This window comes from Nannobrachium achirus, assembly GCF_963921795.1.
Source record: "Nannobrachium achirus genome assembly, chromosome: 2".
Taxonomy (NCBI): domain Eukaryota; kingdom Metazoa; phylum Chordata; class Actinopteri; order Myctophiformes; family Myctophidae; genus Nannobrachium; species Nannobrachium achirus.
Window position 1 is genome coordinate 68,508,383 of NC_137811.1, and position 18,680 is coordinate 68,527,062.

General features: G+C 42.3%; 2 protein-coding genes across 4 annotated transcripts in view; one reads left to right on the forward strand and one right to left on the reverse strand.

The window, feature by feature from the left end:
- Positions 1 to 508: 508 nt before the first annotated feature.
- mrs2 (magnesium transporter MRS2) overlaps positions 509 to 18,680 on the forward strand; it is a 36,033-nt gene continuing 17,861 nt past the window's right edge. The window contains exons 1-4 of the mRNA XM_080752379.1: positions 509 to 903; positions 3,089 to 3,153; positions 3,772 to 3,808; positions 5,072 to 5,184. Of these exons, the coding sequence (XP_080608505.1) occupies positions 552 to 903; positions 3,089 to 3,153; positions 3,772 to 3,808; positions 5,072 to 5,184 (567 nt within the window). The 5' untranslated portion in view covers positions 509 to 551. The remainder of the gene's footprint in view (positions 904 to 3,088; positions 3,154 to 3,771; positions 3,809 to 5,071; positions 5,185 to 18,680) is intronic.
- On the reverse strand, positions 5,527 to 14,870 carry LOC308307219 (integrin beta-1-like). 3 transcript variants are annotated; one of them, XM_080752391.1, is made up of 8 exons: positions 14,703 to 14,870; positions 13,994 to 14,257; positions 12,920 to 13,130; positions 10,781 to 10,901; positions 9,917 to 10,217; positions 8,786 to 9,064; positions 6,818 to 7,039; positions 5,527 to 6,348 (listed from the first exon to the last, which is right to left on the reverse strand). In XM_080752391.1, coding segments are annotated over exons 1-7 (1,398 nt in total). In that variant the 5' UTR covers positions 14,705 to 14,870; the 3' UTR covers positions 5,527 to 6,348; positions 6,818 to 6,819. The 3 variants fall into 3 exon arrangements, with proteins under 3 accessions (XP_080608517.1, XP_080608516.1, XP_080608518.1); XM_080752390.1 differs by having other exon boundaries at positions 5,527 to 7,039; XM_080752392.1 differs by having other exon boundaries at positions 5,527 to 7,039; positions 14,708 to 14,869.

Genomic DNA, 18,680 nt, shown 5'->3' on the forward strand with positions numbered 1-18,680 from the left:
CTCCGTACCCTCTGCCCTGCCTGTGTGTGTGTCTCCTGCTATGTTATGTGGTCTCTGTGCCACTCTATTATTATTAACCCATGTTTCTGGAGGAAAAGCTACGCTTGTTGAGCTCATTATTGTCGACAGTCTGCAGTTAAAGTACCGACACGCACATGAGAGCGGTTGTCACAAAGAATATGAGTGGAGAACAGCTGATAGCTGTTTAGCTCTCTGATGCTAACATGCTGCACTGCAAGGAAGTTCTCATGGATATGATCTACTGTAAAGGGTGATGTTGACACAAAAAACACGTTTCTATTATTGCTGACCTGTGGACATTCGCTTGATACACGTGTGGTGTCCAGCTTTTATAAACCACCCGTTTGATTGATGCTAATGGAGCCTGCAAGCTTGTACAACCACCACCTTTCTCCCAGGAATCCTTCCACTTGTTGGGGTTATTTTCGTGACATTTCTGCAGTGCTGAACATGATCATCAGCAGTCGTCCAGACGAAGCATGACAGCCTGTGTGAACCGCGCTCTGTGTTGTGCCAGTGTGCTGGCGAAGATGAGCAGGGTGCCACTGCCAGCCACCTCCTGGGTGAACTGCAGCAGAATCATGTACCTGTCGTGTGGGACACGCCCCTCATGCCCACAGCGCCATGCAAGTACCACCAGCAGCTCATACATTTCAGGTTTGGACCAGAAAGTGTTGCCCGACACTGGCAGAGCTGGCACTGCAGATGTCTACCCGTTCAGCTATGTGAAACATGCAGCCAGCTGTTGGAAGGCTGGATGGCATGGGGTGACGGTGTGCCACTATTCAACGTTGGGCTCGTGCTGTCAAACGCCTCTGTTTGGATGTCAACAACAAGGAAGACCTCAGACGCTGCTGCAAGGAGGAGGAACCCGGTGGAATGGTAAGACTGGTCATTCATGCCTGGCATGGCATGATGCACACAGTTGGTGCTGTGTTATTCTCGTACGGTACGGAATGATGGATATTTAAATTATTGTGATACCTGTATTTGCACTCAATGCATTCAGTGGCCAAATGTACATTCTGGCAGCTGGCAAGAGCCCTGAAACACATGAAAGTTAAGATATTACAAGTCATCTATTGTATTTGGTTTTATTTTTTTAGTCTCTAAAAAAAGACTTTACTTTACTCCATAATACAAATAGCCACTTTATTGAATGTAATCTTGGAAAAGACAGATAGTCAAGGTCTGATCTGTGCTCCATTACATTACAAATTCAAAAGTTAGATATTTCATAAATTACAACATGACGTGAAAAACATATTAGTGGACATACTTCTGTGACCTGCTGGCAGTGTGCTTACACAGTTTGGTCCTGATCGGTCCAGCGATTTGTGAGAATATAGCTCTGGAGTCCGGACAGACAGACAGTCAGACAATGCACAGACAATACAAAGACACACGCGCTTTGGAGACTACGGATGGAAATGATCATTATAACGAAATCTGGTATATTCAGAGCGCATCACATGTATTATTGTTATTGTTGTATTATTAATATTCACCATCCTTCCAAATAAAGTAACACACACACACACACACACACACACACACACACACACACACACACACACACACACACACACACACACACACTCAGACAGCTATCCTCCTGCATGGCCAATTGGCCATGGCGTAAAAAAGAACAGAATGCTTCACACTGTCAAGTCTGTCATCACTGTACTGTAAGCCAGTGTTTCTCAACCACTGTGCCTGGGGACCTTTGAAGTGCCACTTGAAACTGCTTGAAAGCCAGTATTGTATTTATCATTTTAAAAATTATTTAAACTAGTGAAAACAGCCGATCTACAAGCACACAAGGCCTCGCGGTGCGAGGCCTTGTGTGCTTGTAGATCTGCTGTTTTCACTACTGTTGTGCGAAAGCCTTGTATGATGAAGGAGGGCTTTACTTTGCGAAGAAACGTACAAATTTGAAACTTGGAGATACAAGGTTTCTTCCCAGTGGCGATATTTACACGCCCGTAGTATGTTGGTGTGCCCATGGATTCTTGGGACATGAAAAGTGTGCCCATGCAGAAAAAAAGGTTGAGAACCACTGCAGTAAGCTACTGTAACAGACAGTGTGTATGGTTGCAGGGCCTTCACCAGGCCAGAATATTGAATTACCCTTAGACAATGGTCTTGTGCGTGAAATCCTGTGCCTATTACAACAATGTACTGTACAGTGCCAGTGACAACATGCCCCTTTTTAATGTTATTTTACAATGAACAATTATCTTTGGCATTTGAGACACATCCATGTGTAATGAGATCTGATCTATATCCTTCTCTCCAGATCTTTAGTAAACAGAAAATACATTTTCAGATCGGGAAAACAATGTTATCCAATCAGGAGAGCACTCATGCAATACAGGATACTGGATAAACAAGTAAAATTCAAGTGATGAAAGAAATAAAATACATTAGCAGACAAAATTGGAACATTACAGAATAAACACTGTACTGTAGCAATACTATCAGAATATAGCTTTAACCTTTTTAACAAAAACACGTTTGTTTTAACCAAGCAGCTTTAAAGATATATTTCACTTTCAATCATGTTTGGGGTAATTTTAACATCTGGCTTTTGTGAGCATCAGAGACAGTTTTGAAGTTGCTTGATTCAGTATTTTGTTATTAGATATTCATTGTATCATTCAGACATGCCCCCTTCCTGAACCCACTGTAACCTCTACATTTTAATTGAAAACAATCTAATATTTCCAACTCTACTTAATTCAGAGTAAAAGATTGAAAGGAAGTTATTATACTCTATGATACTACCTCTAGCTTTATATTCAGCCTTGGTTCCATGACCGTCCCCAGTCACCAGGTGGGGCAAATAAGGAATTTGTTTGTTTTGTGTAATGGAGATGTCACTTAACCTGAAGAAGATCTGAACAAATCGTCGTAAACAAAAAATATTTGGAATTGGAATATGAAACAGTGAGATATGATTGAAGAATGAACATAACAGAGCGTTGTACTGTATCTTGAGTCTGAGGTTTTCACTGTGGTCTGTGCGTTCACCTATTTTTCTTTTTTTCCCCCCTCATTTTTACAGAGCCCTTCATCCGCCAGCAAGTGACAGAGAGCTCCCCCTCCAGTGTGGCTCCTGCGTTTGTCGTGGTAAGGAACCCAAAGTCCACCATGTCAAAAGCATCAGAGGATAGTGCACTGTCTCACCACACACAGTAGTGTGGCAGCGTCAACGTTTTACTTTTCTCATCTCTGAAGCTTGACTTTTTGCTCCTACCACGGTGGGGAAAGCGATGGCCACTCCTCTCTGTGTAGACAAAGCATTGAACCTCGCCATTTTCTTGGAATGCGGCATCGAAATGTCGCTGCTGTGTTCAGTCTACGGGAAAATGTCTTTCTCACACACACACACACACATCGTCACTGGCCCGGACCGCTGGCCTAGTGGTCAGGGCACTTAGGCTCTATTGTAGCATGTAGGCTGTTCCCGTCCCGATTCTGACGGCCTTTGCTGTGTGTCACTCCCCATCTCTCCTTGTATCTTTATATTGTACTGTTTTTGTTGTTGTAAATTAACTAACTTGTTCTTCTTTGTGCAACAGTGTCGCACAAAAATAGCTTGTGACTTTATCATATCTAGACTGGATCTATTGGAACACACGTCTCCCGACTCCCCCCTCCCCCCATTTCAGAACTGTCATCATTATCACTGTTTGCATCATTATTTTTCAATAACCAGTTTGTTTTGTTTTGTTTTTTGCTTTACAGATGAAGTTTGACAAAGAAGGGAATGTGTCAACATTTGGTAAGTGTTGGTGCGCACAACCAAGAGAATAATTAGATTTAGATTGACAGCAGTGCTAAGGCATTGAACATGGTTCAGTTGACTATAAAAGTGTTTGCAGACACAAATAGGCAAATTAAACTGTTTTAAAGCTTCAATCCAGGCTTTTTTTTTATATAATGAAAAGTTTATTTAAAGTTTTGCACACTTTTGTCATGTTACTGTATACTCTGGCATTATGTTTTATGCTTTCACTCCACAGTTTTGTCAAGAAAACATTTTGTAATTTCGTTATACAGTATATCATTGTCCTTCATGCCACCCCTGCATTAGACAGTGGCCCCACTTTGGCCACCCCTGCCCTGTCAAAAGATTCTGGGCTGTGCCACTGCAGCTGGTGTGCTGCCAAAATGTGGCTGTTGGTGGTAACAATTCATAGTTAATTTTTACCACCGTAAAGTTAGTAATCATGGCCTGGACCAATGGGGCAGTCCTCCATGGCACCACGGGCCGCCGTGACATGGTATAACCCATTATCCGGGCGTATGGTGTAGTAGAAGGAGCAACCCCAGGAGTCTGTTTCTCTACAGTGGGAGCCAGGCGGGAGCTCATCTCTCCTGTTCACCATTGTCACGTTGAGGTGGCTGCACCCCCCCTCACACCTGAGGACATGGACAATCAATTAACCACTTAGGGACACCAGGTTGAAAAGGGTTACATGCAAATATCCAGACACTGTCGTCATACACTGAAAATGTTTTTGAATACCTTCAGGCGTGTATGCTTATTCACCTTTCTTAGATGACTACGCACCTGTCAAGTCTTTTACTCAGGGTGTCTGTGCAAATCACCTGTGATGTAGTTTTGATAAGGAGCATGAAAGACGTTTTATATTATTTTGGTGCAGGGTTCATCGCCATGCAATTTGGATATATATTCTGGACAAAACCTGCAGACATTCAGTAATTGGGTCTTATGATCGGCTGTCTTGTCATGTGACTTAAGTCCTATTTTTGCCAATGTCGACAGAATTACAGAAGTAGTGAACATAACCGATCTGCACGCTCACAACGCACAAGCTTGTACTGTAGATATGCTATTTTATGAAAGCAATATAAATATCAGAACATTTCACCTATAATGACGTGCCCAAATTAGGAACAGCAGGTTGAAATAGGTTAGGATTGTGTGCATACATACATGTGGGTGCTTGTGTATTTGAATCCCAAATCCTATCTTGCCATAGAAAGTTGGTTTATATAAACACTCTACTCTATCTTCTAGAAAAGAAGAAAACAGAGCTGTGTCAGGAGTTGAGTCTTCAAGCCAGGGACCTTCGCTTCCAACACAGCACCAGCCTCACAACCAGGAACAACTGCATTATCATCCGTATGGAGGTACTGTACACTCTTTCTCTATCTTTCTCTCTTTCACGTCACTGTCCAAACTCAAAGTCGGTATTGTTCAAAGGGCAGGGCGAGTAATGAAATACTTACGATGTTAGATTATGAAAACAAGATAATCAAGATGGAAAGATTATTGTGCCGCATTACGTTTTGCAGTGACGCTCTTGTGTGGTCCCTGAATCCAGTACACTCCTTTCCTTTACAGTTTAGAGGTGAAAATGGTTAAAAACCAAGAGAAGAATTAGATTTAGATTGACAGCAGTGCTAAGGCATTGAACATGGTTCAGTTGACTATAAAAGTGTTTGCAGACACAAACAGACAAATGAAACTGCTTTAAAGCTTCAATCCAGGCTTTATTTTAATATAATTAAAAGTTTATTTAAAGTTTTGCACACTTTTGTCATGTTACATGTATACTCTGGCATTATTTTTTATGCTTTCACTCCACAGTTTTGTCAAGAAAACATTTTGTCCATCCATACGTTATATCATTGTGCTTCATGCCGCTCCCCTGCATTAGACAGTGGCCCCACTTTGGGCCACCCCTGCCCTGTCAAAAGATTCTGGGCTGTGCCACTGCAGCTGGTGTGCTGCCAAAATGTGGCTGCTGGTGGTGTGATTTTAACCATTCATAATAGGGCATTCACGAATAGCGATTTTTAGTATTCTAATTAATCGACCTCAAAGTATTCGAATAGTCGAATATTCAACAGGACTGGCCAAACTGTCAAATATTAAGTAAGCAAGAGGCAAACATTGTGGAAATAGCCGATCTATATGCTCACAACGCCTCGCGTTGCGAGGCCTTGTGAGCATCTAGATTGGCTATTTTCACAATATTTATCTGTGGAACCGAGTCACATTAATACCTACAATTCCAAGTGCTTGTCAGGGTGGGGGTCCCCAGTTCAAATATGTTTATTTTGGTTTGAGAACCCCTGGTATAGAGCATTAACAAATTCATCCACCAGGGGCATTGACAACTCATTCTTATGATTTCCTATCTAGCCAAGCTTTATAAACTACATATTTTTTTAAAGAGAAAACAATACAAAAATAAAAATAAGGCAGCGAATATTCAACTTCGGTGAACAACGTCAAATAGTGACTTTGATATTCGAATATTCTAATATTTGGTGAATGCCCTAATTCATAGTTAACTTTTTCCCTGCCAGATTATTTATTTATTTATTGGGTCTGGTGCCATCAAAAAGCGGCTTACCTTTGCGACGTTATAGTAGATAGATAGACATTCTTTTTTTTTTTTTTTTTTTTTTTTTTTTTTTAAGTGCCTGGTCTGCACTTTCGCAGATCAGGCAGCAGAGGGCGGCGTCATGCCATTAATGTGAATTTGGCCGGCCTCGCTTCCCTTACATTGAGAGCAGTCACTGGCCAGAGAGCCTTAGGACCAGAGAAAATCAACACGGAAGAGAATTGGTCTCCGTTGATGTTAACGCATAATGGATTTTTAAGACCATCACTGCTCGCCATGTGATTACAGTACACGGCGGCGCGACCCCTCATCAGCTTAAGGACATCAACAAGGTAAACGAACGAACGGCCGTATTGGCGCGGCTCACTCTCTAGAATTGGGGCGAACAGGAACGTCCAAAGCAGTATAAGAGTTAATTTTTACCACCGTAAAGATAGTAATCTTGGCCTGGACCAATGGGGCAGTCCTCCATGGCACGGGCCGCCGTGACATGGTATAACCCATTATCCGGGCGTATGGTGTAGTAGAAGGAGCAACCCCAGTCGTCTGTTTCTGTACAGTGGGAGCCAGGCGGGAGCTCATGTCTCCTGTTCACCATCGTCACGTTGAGGTGGCTGCACCCCCCCTCACACCTGAGGACATGGACAATCAATTAACCACTTAGGGACACCAGGTTGAAAAGGGTTACATTTTGACATTCTCTGCTAGGGCTGCAACTACTGTGTGTGTGTGTGTGTGCGTGTGCGTGTGCGTGTGCATGTGCGCGTGTGCGTGCGTGCGTGTGTGTGTGTGTGTCATGTTTCCATAAACGTATTCGAATATAGGAAGCGAATTATCAGAAATGCGCATTAAGATAAAACGAATTTAGTCTGTTTCCATTAAACTGATGAAATGCAATTCTTGGGAGATCCTGCCTGGGTCCGTCTGACCGACCTGCTGTAAATACTTCTGTGCTGTGACTCGCTGCACACACTCATCCTGCAGTGTTGCAGATGTGAGCTGCTGTGAGCTTGTATATCGGCCACTTTTGGCACGCAACACAGTGTGATGATGAAGGGTTAGCCAGGATTTACTTGGATGATTTGACGGACGAGGCAAATGGCCCCACAAAACGATGGTTTAGTGATGAGTCATCACTTTTCATTTTTTTTGTGTGTTTTTTGATGGCCATTTCTAGCCCAAGGAAAGTTTTTTGTGAAAAACAAATGCTTGCAATGGATTCAGCATCATGACAAACCCCTAGTTAGACCCCTCACATCATACTTAAAGCAGATATTTTTTGGGGGTATTTTCCTCCTGTATAGAAAGTCGATGGGAGCCCAACTTGATATGGATAATTCTATGGGTAAACATCAAAATAAAGTTTGGTACCCAAAGCTAAAATCCATTGTTAGGTCCTAAAGAAGCCTCAAAAAAAGTTTGACACTTTTATCCGCTTTGTTTTGATAATGTCAAAAACCAGGGTTAAGCCAACACACTATAGCACTTACTGTAGCACTTGCCTCCCCTCAGTGACCAATACATGTCATTTAGATAGCATTTTATATAGACAGATGTCAGGCCATTTTGGCGACTTGGCATCCTATCGTACATCAAAGCTACAGTGTGTATAGCTTCGATGTATTACCTTGTGCTGTCGTTTATTTTAATCTCCTAAATGCCTACATTGTAAATGACCAATATCACCCTCCCGGTCCGGCTTCCCTCCCCCGAACACGGGCCAATTGTGCTTGTGTAGTGTAGACCAGGGGTTCACAAACGTTTTTGTCTCAGGGCACCCCATAAATATTTTTTTAATCCGAGGCACCCCTACATTATAATTTTCACTCCCAGCACCTTATATTTATAGCATATCGTCGTTGTCGGGTGGAAACCATGTATGTCCAAAACCGTTCGTTTTGTATTTATCATCTATAAAATGTACTAAACTAGTGAAAACAGCAGATCTACAAGCACACAACGCCTCACATCGCGAGGCGTTGTGTGCTTGTAGATCGGCTGTTTTCACTAGTTTTATGCGACAGTCTTGTATGATGAAGCAGGGCTTTGCTTTACCAAAAGACGTACACATTTGAAACTTGGAGATACGAACTTTGTACTTCCAAGTTTAAAATTATACTAAATATTTTTTCAAGTGTCCAAATAAATTCCAAATATTATCAAATGATCTCACGGCACCCCTGGACTGCCGTCACGGCACCCCAGGGTGCCCCGTCACCCACTTTGAAAACCCCTGGTGTAGACACTCGAACAACAGTGTTGTGAAAAAGAAGAAAAAAAAATGTTGTTGAATATCGATATTTTTTTACATAATTGATTCAACCAATTTCTTCGATGAACTGCTGCGACCCCTATTCTCATGTTGCACAAGCAATTACCTCCCTTCGGGGGGTGCTCCGTGTACCAGACACTCCACACAGCCTTTGTGCTCCGCACACATTCCCGGACAATTAGGACACTCCTCACAGGTTGGTCCTCTATAGTGACTGTCAGTGCATCTGCACACACCGCAGTCACAGCTCCCTCTCTCGTTACAGAGCTCTCCATTGGATGCCAAACAGGAAGTGGTGTTCAGGGAACATGAGCAATCGTCACCGGCCCACATGGGGTCACAAATGCACTGCCCACACTCACACGTCCCGTGGCCCCCGCATAACCTGTTAGATAAAAAAAAAAACATATAATTCAAAAGTAAATGTACTCATTATGCTGAATGTCCCATTTCACGTTTTCAAATGTTGCATCGTTATAGATCGGCTATTTTTCAAATGGCCGAAATGCATATAGCGCTGAAGCCGTTAATGTATGTTTAGTATGATAATCGAAACCTACAAAGTAACTTGTAACTGAGGTGTTCAAATAATTTTGATGGAGTAAAAGTACAATATTTGCCTCTGAGGTGTAATGGAGTAGAAGTAAACGTATTGTGAATTAGAAATACTCGAGTAAAGTACAAATACCTCAACATTGTACTAAGTAGGCTACAATACTTGAGTATACAGTACTTCAGGGTTCCCCAAATAGTTTTCCCCAAGGTCCGAATTATGTCTAGGGTACCAAGCCGAGGGCCACAACATTGCAGGGGGCGACGGTGGCGTTTCCACTACTCCAGTGACAGTTCAGATATCGTCACTCTCGGGCAGAAACCTTGTATCTCCAAGTTTCAAATGTGTACGTTTTTTGGTAAAGCAAAGCCCTGCTTCATCATACAAGATCGTTGCACAAAACTAGTGAAAACAGCAGATCTACAAGCATTGTGTGCTTGTAGATCGGCTGTTTTCACTAGTTTAGTAAATTTTTTAGATGATAAAAACAAAACGACAGGTTTTGGACATACAAGGTTTCTTTCCACCCGATAACGACGATATACTAGTGTTGTTGCTGCTCTTGTACCACCATTATTACTGGGGTTGGTGGGGGCCAGACAGTAGCCCGCCGCGGGCCGCCTATTGGGGAACCCTGCAGTACTTAGTTAATTTCCACCACAGATACAGTAACAGCTTAGATACCTGGTGCCGAAGCGTGGACAGTCATACTTGCTGCACTCACAGTACATTCCAGTGTAGTGCTCTGTGGGGTTTTCTCTGTAACAATGACATTCACCATCCACACAATCTCCCCTCCCGCTGCACACGGCGCTGTCACGCCGTCGGCAGACTCCGCCTTCGCTCGACCGATCGAAGTCCGGTTGACTCTGGCAACGACTTCCAAAATAAGGCCGGTTGCATTCACACCCGCCGCACTCCAGAGCCCCGCGGCCGTTGCAGACGTGACTGTTCTCCTCGCGCTCGTCCATGCAGTCACATGAACCTGGGATTGCGTTGGAAGAACAATAGCACAAAAAAAAGTATTTAAAGAACAATAGTCGAAGGCAACTGAATTGAATTGTATTTGAATTTGGTTCCCCATGAACCAATGATTGTTTGAGTAACCTTAAACCTGAACCTAAAAAAAAAAAAAAAAAAGTATTCCAGGGGATCTGTTACAAAGGAACTTTTAAATCCCAAATCACATACTATTTATTTAGCATGCCTGCTTTAGTATGTGGGACTTTGTAGTACAGTATGTCCGAATGCTTAGTAGGTACTAAATATACTTAATTCAGAAAATGTTATAGTATGCATACGCTGCTATACATATTCCACAATGCAATTCCATAGCAGGCGGCCCCTGCTCATGTGTAGTACCTCTGCTTTGTCACTAGATGGGGTGCTTTCCTAATATTCCATAGTATGTCTGAAGTGAAATACATTATTTAGTTAGTGTGCACTCAATGGTTGATTAAAATAGCATACTACAGTAGTATGTAGTCCATTATTTTGAACAAACTATACTGTACTAGTAACATTTGTATATTGTTCAGTCCTACTGACATTCCAGTGTCAGCTGTAGATCCAGACTAGGTGAGGAGTCTCTGGGTGTAATGTGGACCTTCCAGGACTCAGTATTGTTGTGGTTCTTCTCACCGGGACACTGGGTCAGCTCCACGTTGACCTATGGCAGTTAGTATTCAAATCATTGTTGTGTTGATCTCCTTATTGATTCTTTGATTATTATAATTCACTTAAAACGACCTGGTAGGTAGCTGTGATAACTGAACCTGACCCGTATAACTAGGTGGGTTTGTTGAATTTATAAATTGAACTGCACATTGTTTAGGGTGGAGAGAGTGATGTATGTGATTGCGACCGAGGGTCGCAGTTTAGTATGAGAAACGGCTCATGCTGACTCAGTCGGTCTGGAATTGTACACTTTACAACCTATGGGTTTGTCGCTCTGACATCATGTTCTGACATCACTATGATGTCAGGGGAACTACACTAACAGAATCATCTTTATGCAAATATATGGAGTTCCCTGATGTTATCAATATTAACTCATACCTCGCGATCCCCGTAGAAACCGTAGATTTCCCGCTGTACCGCGCTGCCATGCCCGTAGAGCCCGTAAAGTTTAATTAGCTTTAATCATTATGAAAGGATTAAAAGTATTAGCGCAGATTTTCGCTGATTCTGGCTCTTTAGGCCCGCCCCCCTAACTGTATCCGGTCATTTCCGGTCTGGACCGGATCCAGCTTTCCGTATCCAGTCTGAGCCTGGGCCATAGTCCCGCCTCCATTGGTTTACTGTGTAACAGAAGTGGAAGCTACTCGGCGATGGAACGCTCGTTTTTCAATCGGATTTTTGCGTTTGGAAACTTTGATCCAGTCTCTACACGCCTGGATTATGATCCCCGCACATATCGTGCGTTTTGTGCGCGAACGTGTCCACGTGTTACCATAGCGCATGCCTGGCTTTTTTTCAATGTTTTTTCATGTAAACACTGGCGGATAAGCAGGAATACAGCGTGGCAACGGATATGTCTTTTTCAATGGGGTTTTTTGTATTCGAAAGCTTGTCACCGAGTCTACACGTCTACTAGATGAGTCGCGCACAGATTGTGCACGATGCGTGCGCGTGCCCACGCTAAAAGGTAAGGACAATTTGGCAGCTGCTTACTACAGCTATGTTTAACTGTTCTGCTGCTGTAGACGGCGCTCACCGTCATTGAAAGGGTTAATACCATGGCGCCGTTGACGGTGAGGACTGTCAATCTTACTGTATATACAGTAAAGATATTATTACTTACTGTACGTCGCTCCGGTCCCGCCCGCATCGGTAATGTCCGCGATTTGTTTACAACGCACGTCGGGCGTGCACGCGAAGTTAACGTCCTCCATAGTAAATCCATTGAGAGGCCCATAAAGAGACCTCATTTTCTCCAAAAGGGACATTCTTATACAAAGGATGGTCTCCACTCTTCCATACTGTACACAAACGCTGGGCGCAGCCATGTTCTCTTCTGGGCTCACACTGTCATGTGACTAGATGACGTAATCGTTGCCGTCAAGTGATAATCCAAAAAAACTAAAACAACCCCCTTCCAGCCCTTCAAAATAATAGCGGCGGCCTATGGAGGAAACGGCGTGGCACCGAGGCACCAAGCAACCTTCAGATTAAGAGGCACTATTAGTGTTAAAATGGCAGAGAAATTGTTAAGCCCATATCTAACAGGACTTCATATGGGAATGCCCATAATATTATATGGAGGCCACATCGGCCACATACCACACTAACAGAATCCATATTATGTGGCTGGTTCTACAGACAGGGATCTCCATGTATGGGTATAAAAGGGATTGTATGTATGATGTCAGATGTCATAGACATCATATGACTTTAACATAACGAATAATAACTGAGTAAGCATGTTTGGGCTCTCACAGCATATCTCCATATACAGTACATGGATCTCCATATGTGGGTACCAGGGGTCTCCATATATGGGTAACTGGTCCGATATACATCACTGGCCAGATGGCCAAGACATGGCGCGACGCCCTGAGGCGTCTTACTAGTGTTCTGACCCCGACAAAGTGCCCCCAGGCCAGCAATGTAACATTGGTCTCTACATATTAAGCTGCTCTTGATAACAAGGGGATGGAGAGAGGGTGGTGTATGTGAGGTTCTGACCTGTATAATCAGGGGGTTTTGGGTGGAGATGGTGGTGTATGTGATCTTGACCCCTTCTGGAATAGAGCTGGAGTCCATGTTCAGTTTTGATGTCAGCTGATCTTTATGTAAGAAGACGGTTAGATTGAAGGACTGTGGTGCTCCAGGCCTCAGAGTGATGTTTACCTCCTGGGGCTGCAGGAAGGCAGGCTGGCCTTCTGTTTTTCCAGTCCTTTAAAGCAGGTTGTACAGTGGATGAGATCATGAATAACAAGTGAAAAGATTTCAGAATGTTGATTATCGATGGGTGCTGTTAGCTAAATAATTAAGTCAACACAGTTTGTTAACTGTATTGACTTTGGCAAAATATAAGGACAGCTACCCTGTAAATAACACATAGTCTTTGACCCTGTGGGATATTGTCAGTTTTATCTTTATGTAGAAAGTCCACCTCAACATTTCACTTTTCACAATTTCCCCCTTAGACTGAGCTCTTCTAATATGGACCGTGGATGTCACAAATGTGATATCTGGGCTTGCGAGGCACCGTTACTCTGATCCGCACCAAACTTGACACAAACACTGTTCAGAGGACTGCCATCAGAATAGCCTCACCATGTCCCACATGTGGCCCTTGTGAGTGCTGCAAAGGGCCACACACAGCTGGATCTGATATCTTTGAAACCAAAGTATTTGGAACAAGGCTGATGCACAACTCAAAGCTTGGTGACAGGTGCGTAGGAGAAAAAGTGCATATATTCAGTGATAAACATAAAAGAAAAAGGCCTGCACACTGCCTGGAAAGGGCAAAAAAATGTCTTGCAAGTTCTAGACAGTGTGCAGGTGTTTTTCTTTGATGTTTATCAGAGATCCCTGTTAAATAGGATCTTTTAACCTTAGAATTAAATGCTCTGAGTCATTTTGAAAGGTAAAAGACGCGAAGCAAATTTCAGGAGAGAAAACGGAGTATAATACGTTGGTTTATTCAGAGAATACATTCTGCCAGATACAGAGAAAGGCAACAGTTTTCATACAGGAATTAAACACTCCCCTCAAAGGAGGGAGAAAGACATACAGACATACAGGTGTACTTACCTGCTGTGATTTGTGACCACCTGCACACTGCCCTGAGGGTGGTAGATATGTGCTTCTGCACAGCCAACCATGTGCATCCCTTGCAGAGTATGACAACGAATCATGAGGCTACGGTCATCGTCCGTGCACCAAGCACATTCTGGTGCTTTCTGGATGCACTGTTGGCAGGAGGAGATGTCACTGTCATGGCATTTGTCTCTTGTAGCCCAGCTGGAGTGGAATAAACCCAGCAGTAGACAGAGAGAGAGCGGCTTCACAGTCATCCTGCAATCACATTTAAAGTTTTCATTATAGTGTCCATGTTAGATACTCCTGAGTGACAATGTTCGGGAGATAAATGTTTTTGCTTGGATTTAGAAACATTTGTGATAGATTATATCAGTGGGTTCCCAAACATTTTAGCTCGTAACCCAAAAGAGTTTGTCTGGGACACAATCTAGTGAGCAGATCTAGCTTATAGATGGGTTATTAATGTAGGAAAATAAAGTGGGATTTTTACTTGAGTTGTAACCCATAAAAGTGACCCATAAAACATTTACAGGAAGTTTTATTTTAAACTGAATAAACACCTCAGCAAAAGAACAGTGAACAATATTTAAATCTCCAAATGTTAAGGAGTATAAATAAAATGAAAAAAAAAACAAAAAAAACAGTGAGGTCTGTCTAATGAGAGAAAATACATTACAACGAAACAAAATCATGTCCTTACATTACCAGAAGAAGTCTGTGGTCTTGTGTTTCTGTTGGTAAAGTCCTCTGAACTGAACACACAAAGTTGTGCCTGTTGAAATATTTACTGATCAAAGTTGGCTATTTCCATAGATATAAAACACTGGATAGCTCATCCGCCTCTGCAGTTCATTGGAGCGACGTGTAACAACTGGAGGCAGGACGTCCGGGAAAAACCGAGAGATCACTGCCAGTCAAAGTGACTGCTGACTAGTTTAGTATTCGAATTATTCGACCTCAAAGTATTCTAATAAGGACTGGCCAAACTGTCAAATATTAAGTAAGCAAGAGGCAAACATTGTGAAAATAGATCTACATGCTCACAACGCCTCGCATTGCAAGGCGTTGTGAGCATATAGATCTACTATTTTATTTTATTTTATCAGACACTCCCCGGTCCCCTACCAGGGCCCCTTCCTATACAAACCCATTGTAACTTCAAACTACATTTTAACCATGATAAACTAATTGAAAACACCCGTTCTTTTTTTCTGGCGACTCATACCACCCTCCTAATACGTACGTGAGCTGTAGGGTGGATCTTAAATCACCTTTTTTTGATTTTCTTGAGTCTCACCCCCCAATTATGTTCCTATGTACAAAAAACTGCTTTGGTTAAAATTTGGTTGAATTTCAAGCATATTTAGAGGTAGCTCAATCAAGTCAAAGATTGTACATTTTATGGTCAAAATCAAATTGCACTGCAGGCACATTTAAGTTATACATTACACATTATTCTTATACTAAGCACAGAAATTATATTTTTTATGCTTAAAAATCTAAACACAAATCTGATTACATGTTTGTCATATGTCAAACCAGAATTAATGTATTGTAGGAAATAGCAAAGCAAAGAATGACAAATTGCTATTTTTCATTTAACGTGCAGAATGACATGTCTTTATTGCCCACTCTTCAATCATACTCACAACACACAACAAGCACACAGCCCCACTTCCTTGTTTACCCCCAAAACCCCCGAAAGTCACTGCAGTTAGTATAGTAATTCAGTAGTTACTGATCAATTAAAGTTTGTTTACGGCTATCGGGATACTTGTGCCGATGGTTCTGCACAATTCTGCACAAAAGTACTGGAGTTGGGACTCATCTTTAGTAATGAGACCACAATATTCTTGTATTAGGGCAACCCCACACTCTGCATGATCACTGACAACATTCATCGTCTTCACTACAGCCAGAGCTTCTTAGTAGTCCTCCCTGGGCTCCCACTCATCGGGATCAACGTCAAGGATGTCATCTGGGAGATCCGTCATTTTGAAAAGCACCTTGGATTTGGGAGACACAAAATCTTCAATGTTCTTCCTTGCAATTGTTCCAAGGTCAACAGTAATTCTCTTCATATGCCCCTGTTCATCATCTTAATTTCCATCTTTCATGGCTCTTCGTTTGCGCACTCACTTGACTGTCAAACAACGTAAGTCCGACGATCTCTGGAGCGGATGCAAGTCATTTAGTGGAGCGCTGACAGCAACAGTTGCCATCATCCATGCAAAATGCACAAATCCATGCATGCTTTTTCTTCCCTGTGGGTCAGTTTGAATTGGCCATGAAACATCCGCTCCAGAGATCGTCGGACTTGCATTGTTTGACAGTCAAGTGAGTGCGCAAATGAAGAGGCTGATGGTTAGAGCCATGAAAGATGGAAAAGAAGATGATGAACAGGGGCATATGAAGATAATTACTGTTGACCTTGGAGTGTAGCCCCCACAGTTAGTACCAGCCATGAACCAGCGACAACAGCCCTGCTAATCGGGCTCTCAGCCCTATTAGCACGACTGGTTGTGTGTTGGACTGGCGAGTCCCGGGTTCAATCCCGCTTCCGCGTATCACCGCGTATCACTATACAAGGAAGAACATTGAAGATTTTGTGTCTCCCAAATCCAAGGTGCTTTTCAAAATGATGGATCTCCCAGATGACTTCCTTGACGTTGATCCCGATGAGTGGGAGCCCAGGGAGGACTACCAAGAAGCTCTGGCTGTAGTGAAGGCGATGAATGTTGTCAATGATCATGCAGAGCGTGGGGTTGCCCTAATACAAGAATATTGTGGTCTCATTACCAAAGATGAGTCCCAACTCCAGTACTTGCTGCAAATTGTGCAGAACCATCGACACAAGTATCCCGATAGCCGTGAACAAACTTTAATTGATCAGTAAATACTGAATTACTATACTGCAGTGACTTTCGGGGGTTTGGGGGTAAACAAGGAAGTGGGGCTGTGTGCTTGTTGTGTGTTGTGAGTATGATTGAAGAGTGGGCAATAAAGACAAGTCATTCTGCATGTTAAATGAAAAATAGCAATTTGTCATTCTTTGCTTTGCTATTTCCTACAATACATTAATTCTGGTTTGACATCATATATGACAAACATCAGATGTGTTTAGATTTGTAATCTTAAAAAATATAATTTCTGTGCTTAGTATAAGAATAATGTGTAATGTATAACTTAAATGTGCCTGCAGTGCAATTCGATTTTGACCAATAAAATGTACAATCTTTGACTTGATTGAGCTACCTCTAAATATGCTTGAAATTCAACCAAATTTTAACCAAAGCAGTTTTTTGTACATAGGAACATAATTGGGGGGTGAGACTCAAGAAAATCAAAAAAAGGTGATTTAAGATCCACCCTAGTGAGCTGGCTGTGTTTTTTTTCCCGATAACTTTTCATTTATTTTTTATTTTTTTCCCATTTTCCCTAAATATTATCTGATAACATTTATATCATATCCCTTTAAGTCACCTTTATTTGTATAGCACATTTTATAAACGGAGTTGACCCAAAGTGCTTTGAGGCAGATGATAAAATGAAAACCATAATAAATCAGTAAATTAGTACAACCAATATTTTGTATTAAACATTACCATATATTAGGGCTGCAAGCGAACCTTCGGGGATTCGAACGTTCGTTCGTTACGTTGGCAATCGAAGTTCGAAATTAATGGGTTCAGTTTTTTTTTCTTTTTTTTTTTACACGAAAAATAATTATCAGAATGTGATAGGCCTATTCAGAATATCACAGTAGTAGAGATAGCCAAATACGAAATAAGTTAGGCCTATCGGTAAACACTAACAGTTACTAATGGTGACCGTTATAGTAGTTATAAAATGCACCAGAACAGCTTGGAGCGATCAAGGACCGTGCTTCGCTCCAATTCCGCTCCTGTTTGGGGCCACGAACCACGCTGTGTGAACCTCGCTGACACACGCTTGATGACAGTAGAGTGAGAGCAGCCGAGCTGGGCATAGACAGACGTGTGTGTGCTCTGAACAGCGAACACCCATCCATGCACCCAAAGATTAAACAGCCTTTCTCCTAAGCATGAGCAAAGATGGATTTTATTGCAACCCCCTAAAGGATCTTACTATAATGCGATTTCTGGGGTTGTTAGACTTGTTACATCGAGACCAGTTCAGCCCGAACGCGACGCGCTCCGACGCTGTCACCAAGTCTAATCATCATCCGTGCAACTCCGCCATACATTGAGCCTATTTTCTCCGATTGGGTTGGATTTTCCAAGTGTTAGCCTACGTGTTAATGCGGCCACGCATCCACGCGTTTTCAATGGTTAAAACAGCGCATTTAAAACATTTCCTACACTGTTTTAGCTGGTTAAAGGTACAGTACGTTCGATGGTTCGATTGTCCGAACGTTCGGTTTTTATTCAATTGAACGAACCATCGAAGGTTCGATGGTTCGTTCGGAAAATCCCCCCGAAGTTCGAATCCCTAAAACAGGGCTAGATTACAGCCCTACCATATATTATACAATCATCATTTATCAGACTCTTGGGTATTGACCATGTACTACTGTGTCTAAGGAAGCTAGTATTACTTAGTATTTACCACTGTCACTATGGAATCTAGTGTGTTACCTTATGTACTTCTAGCTCTATGGAAGATAACATAACATAAGATAACAATAAGATAAGATGGA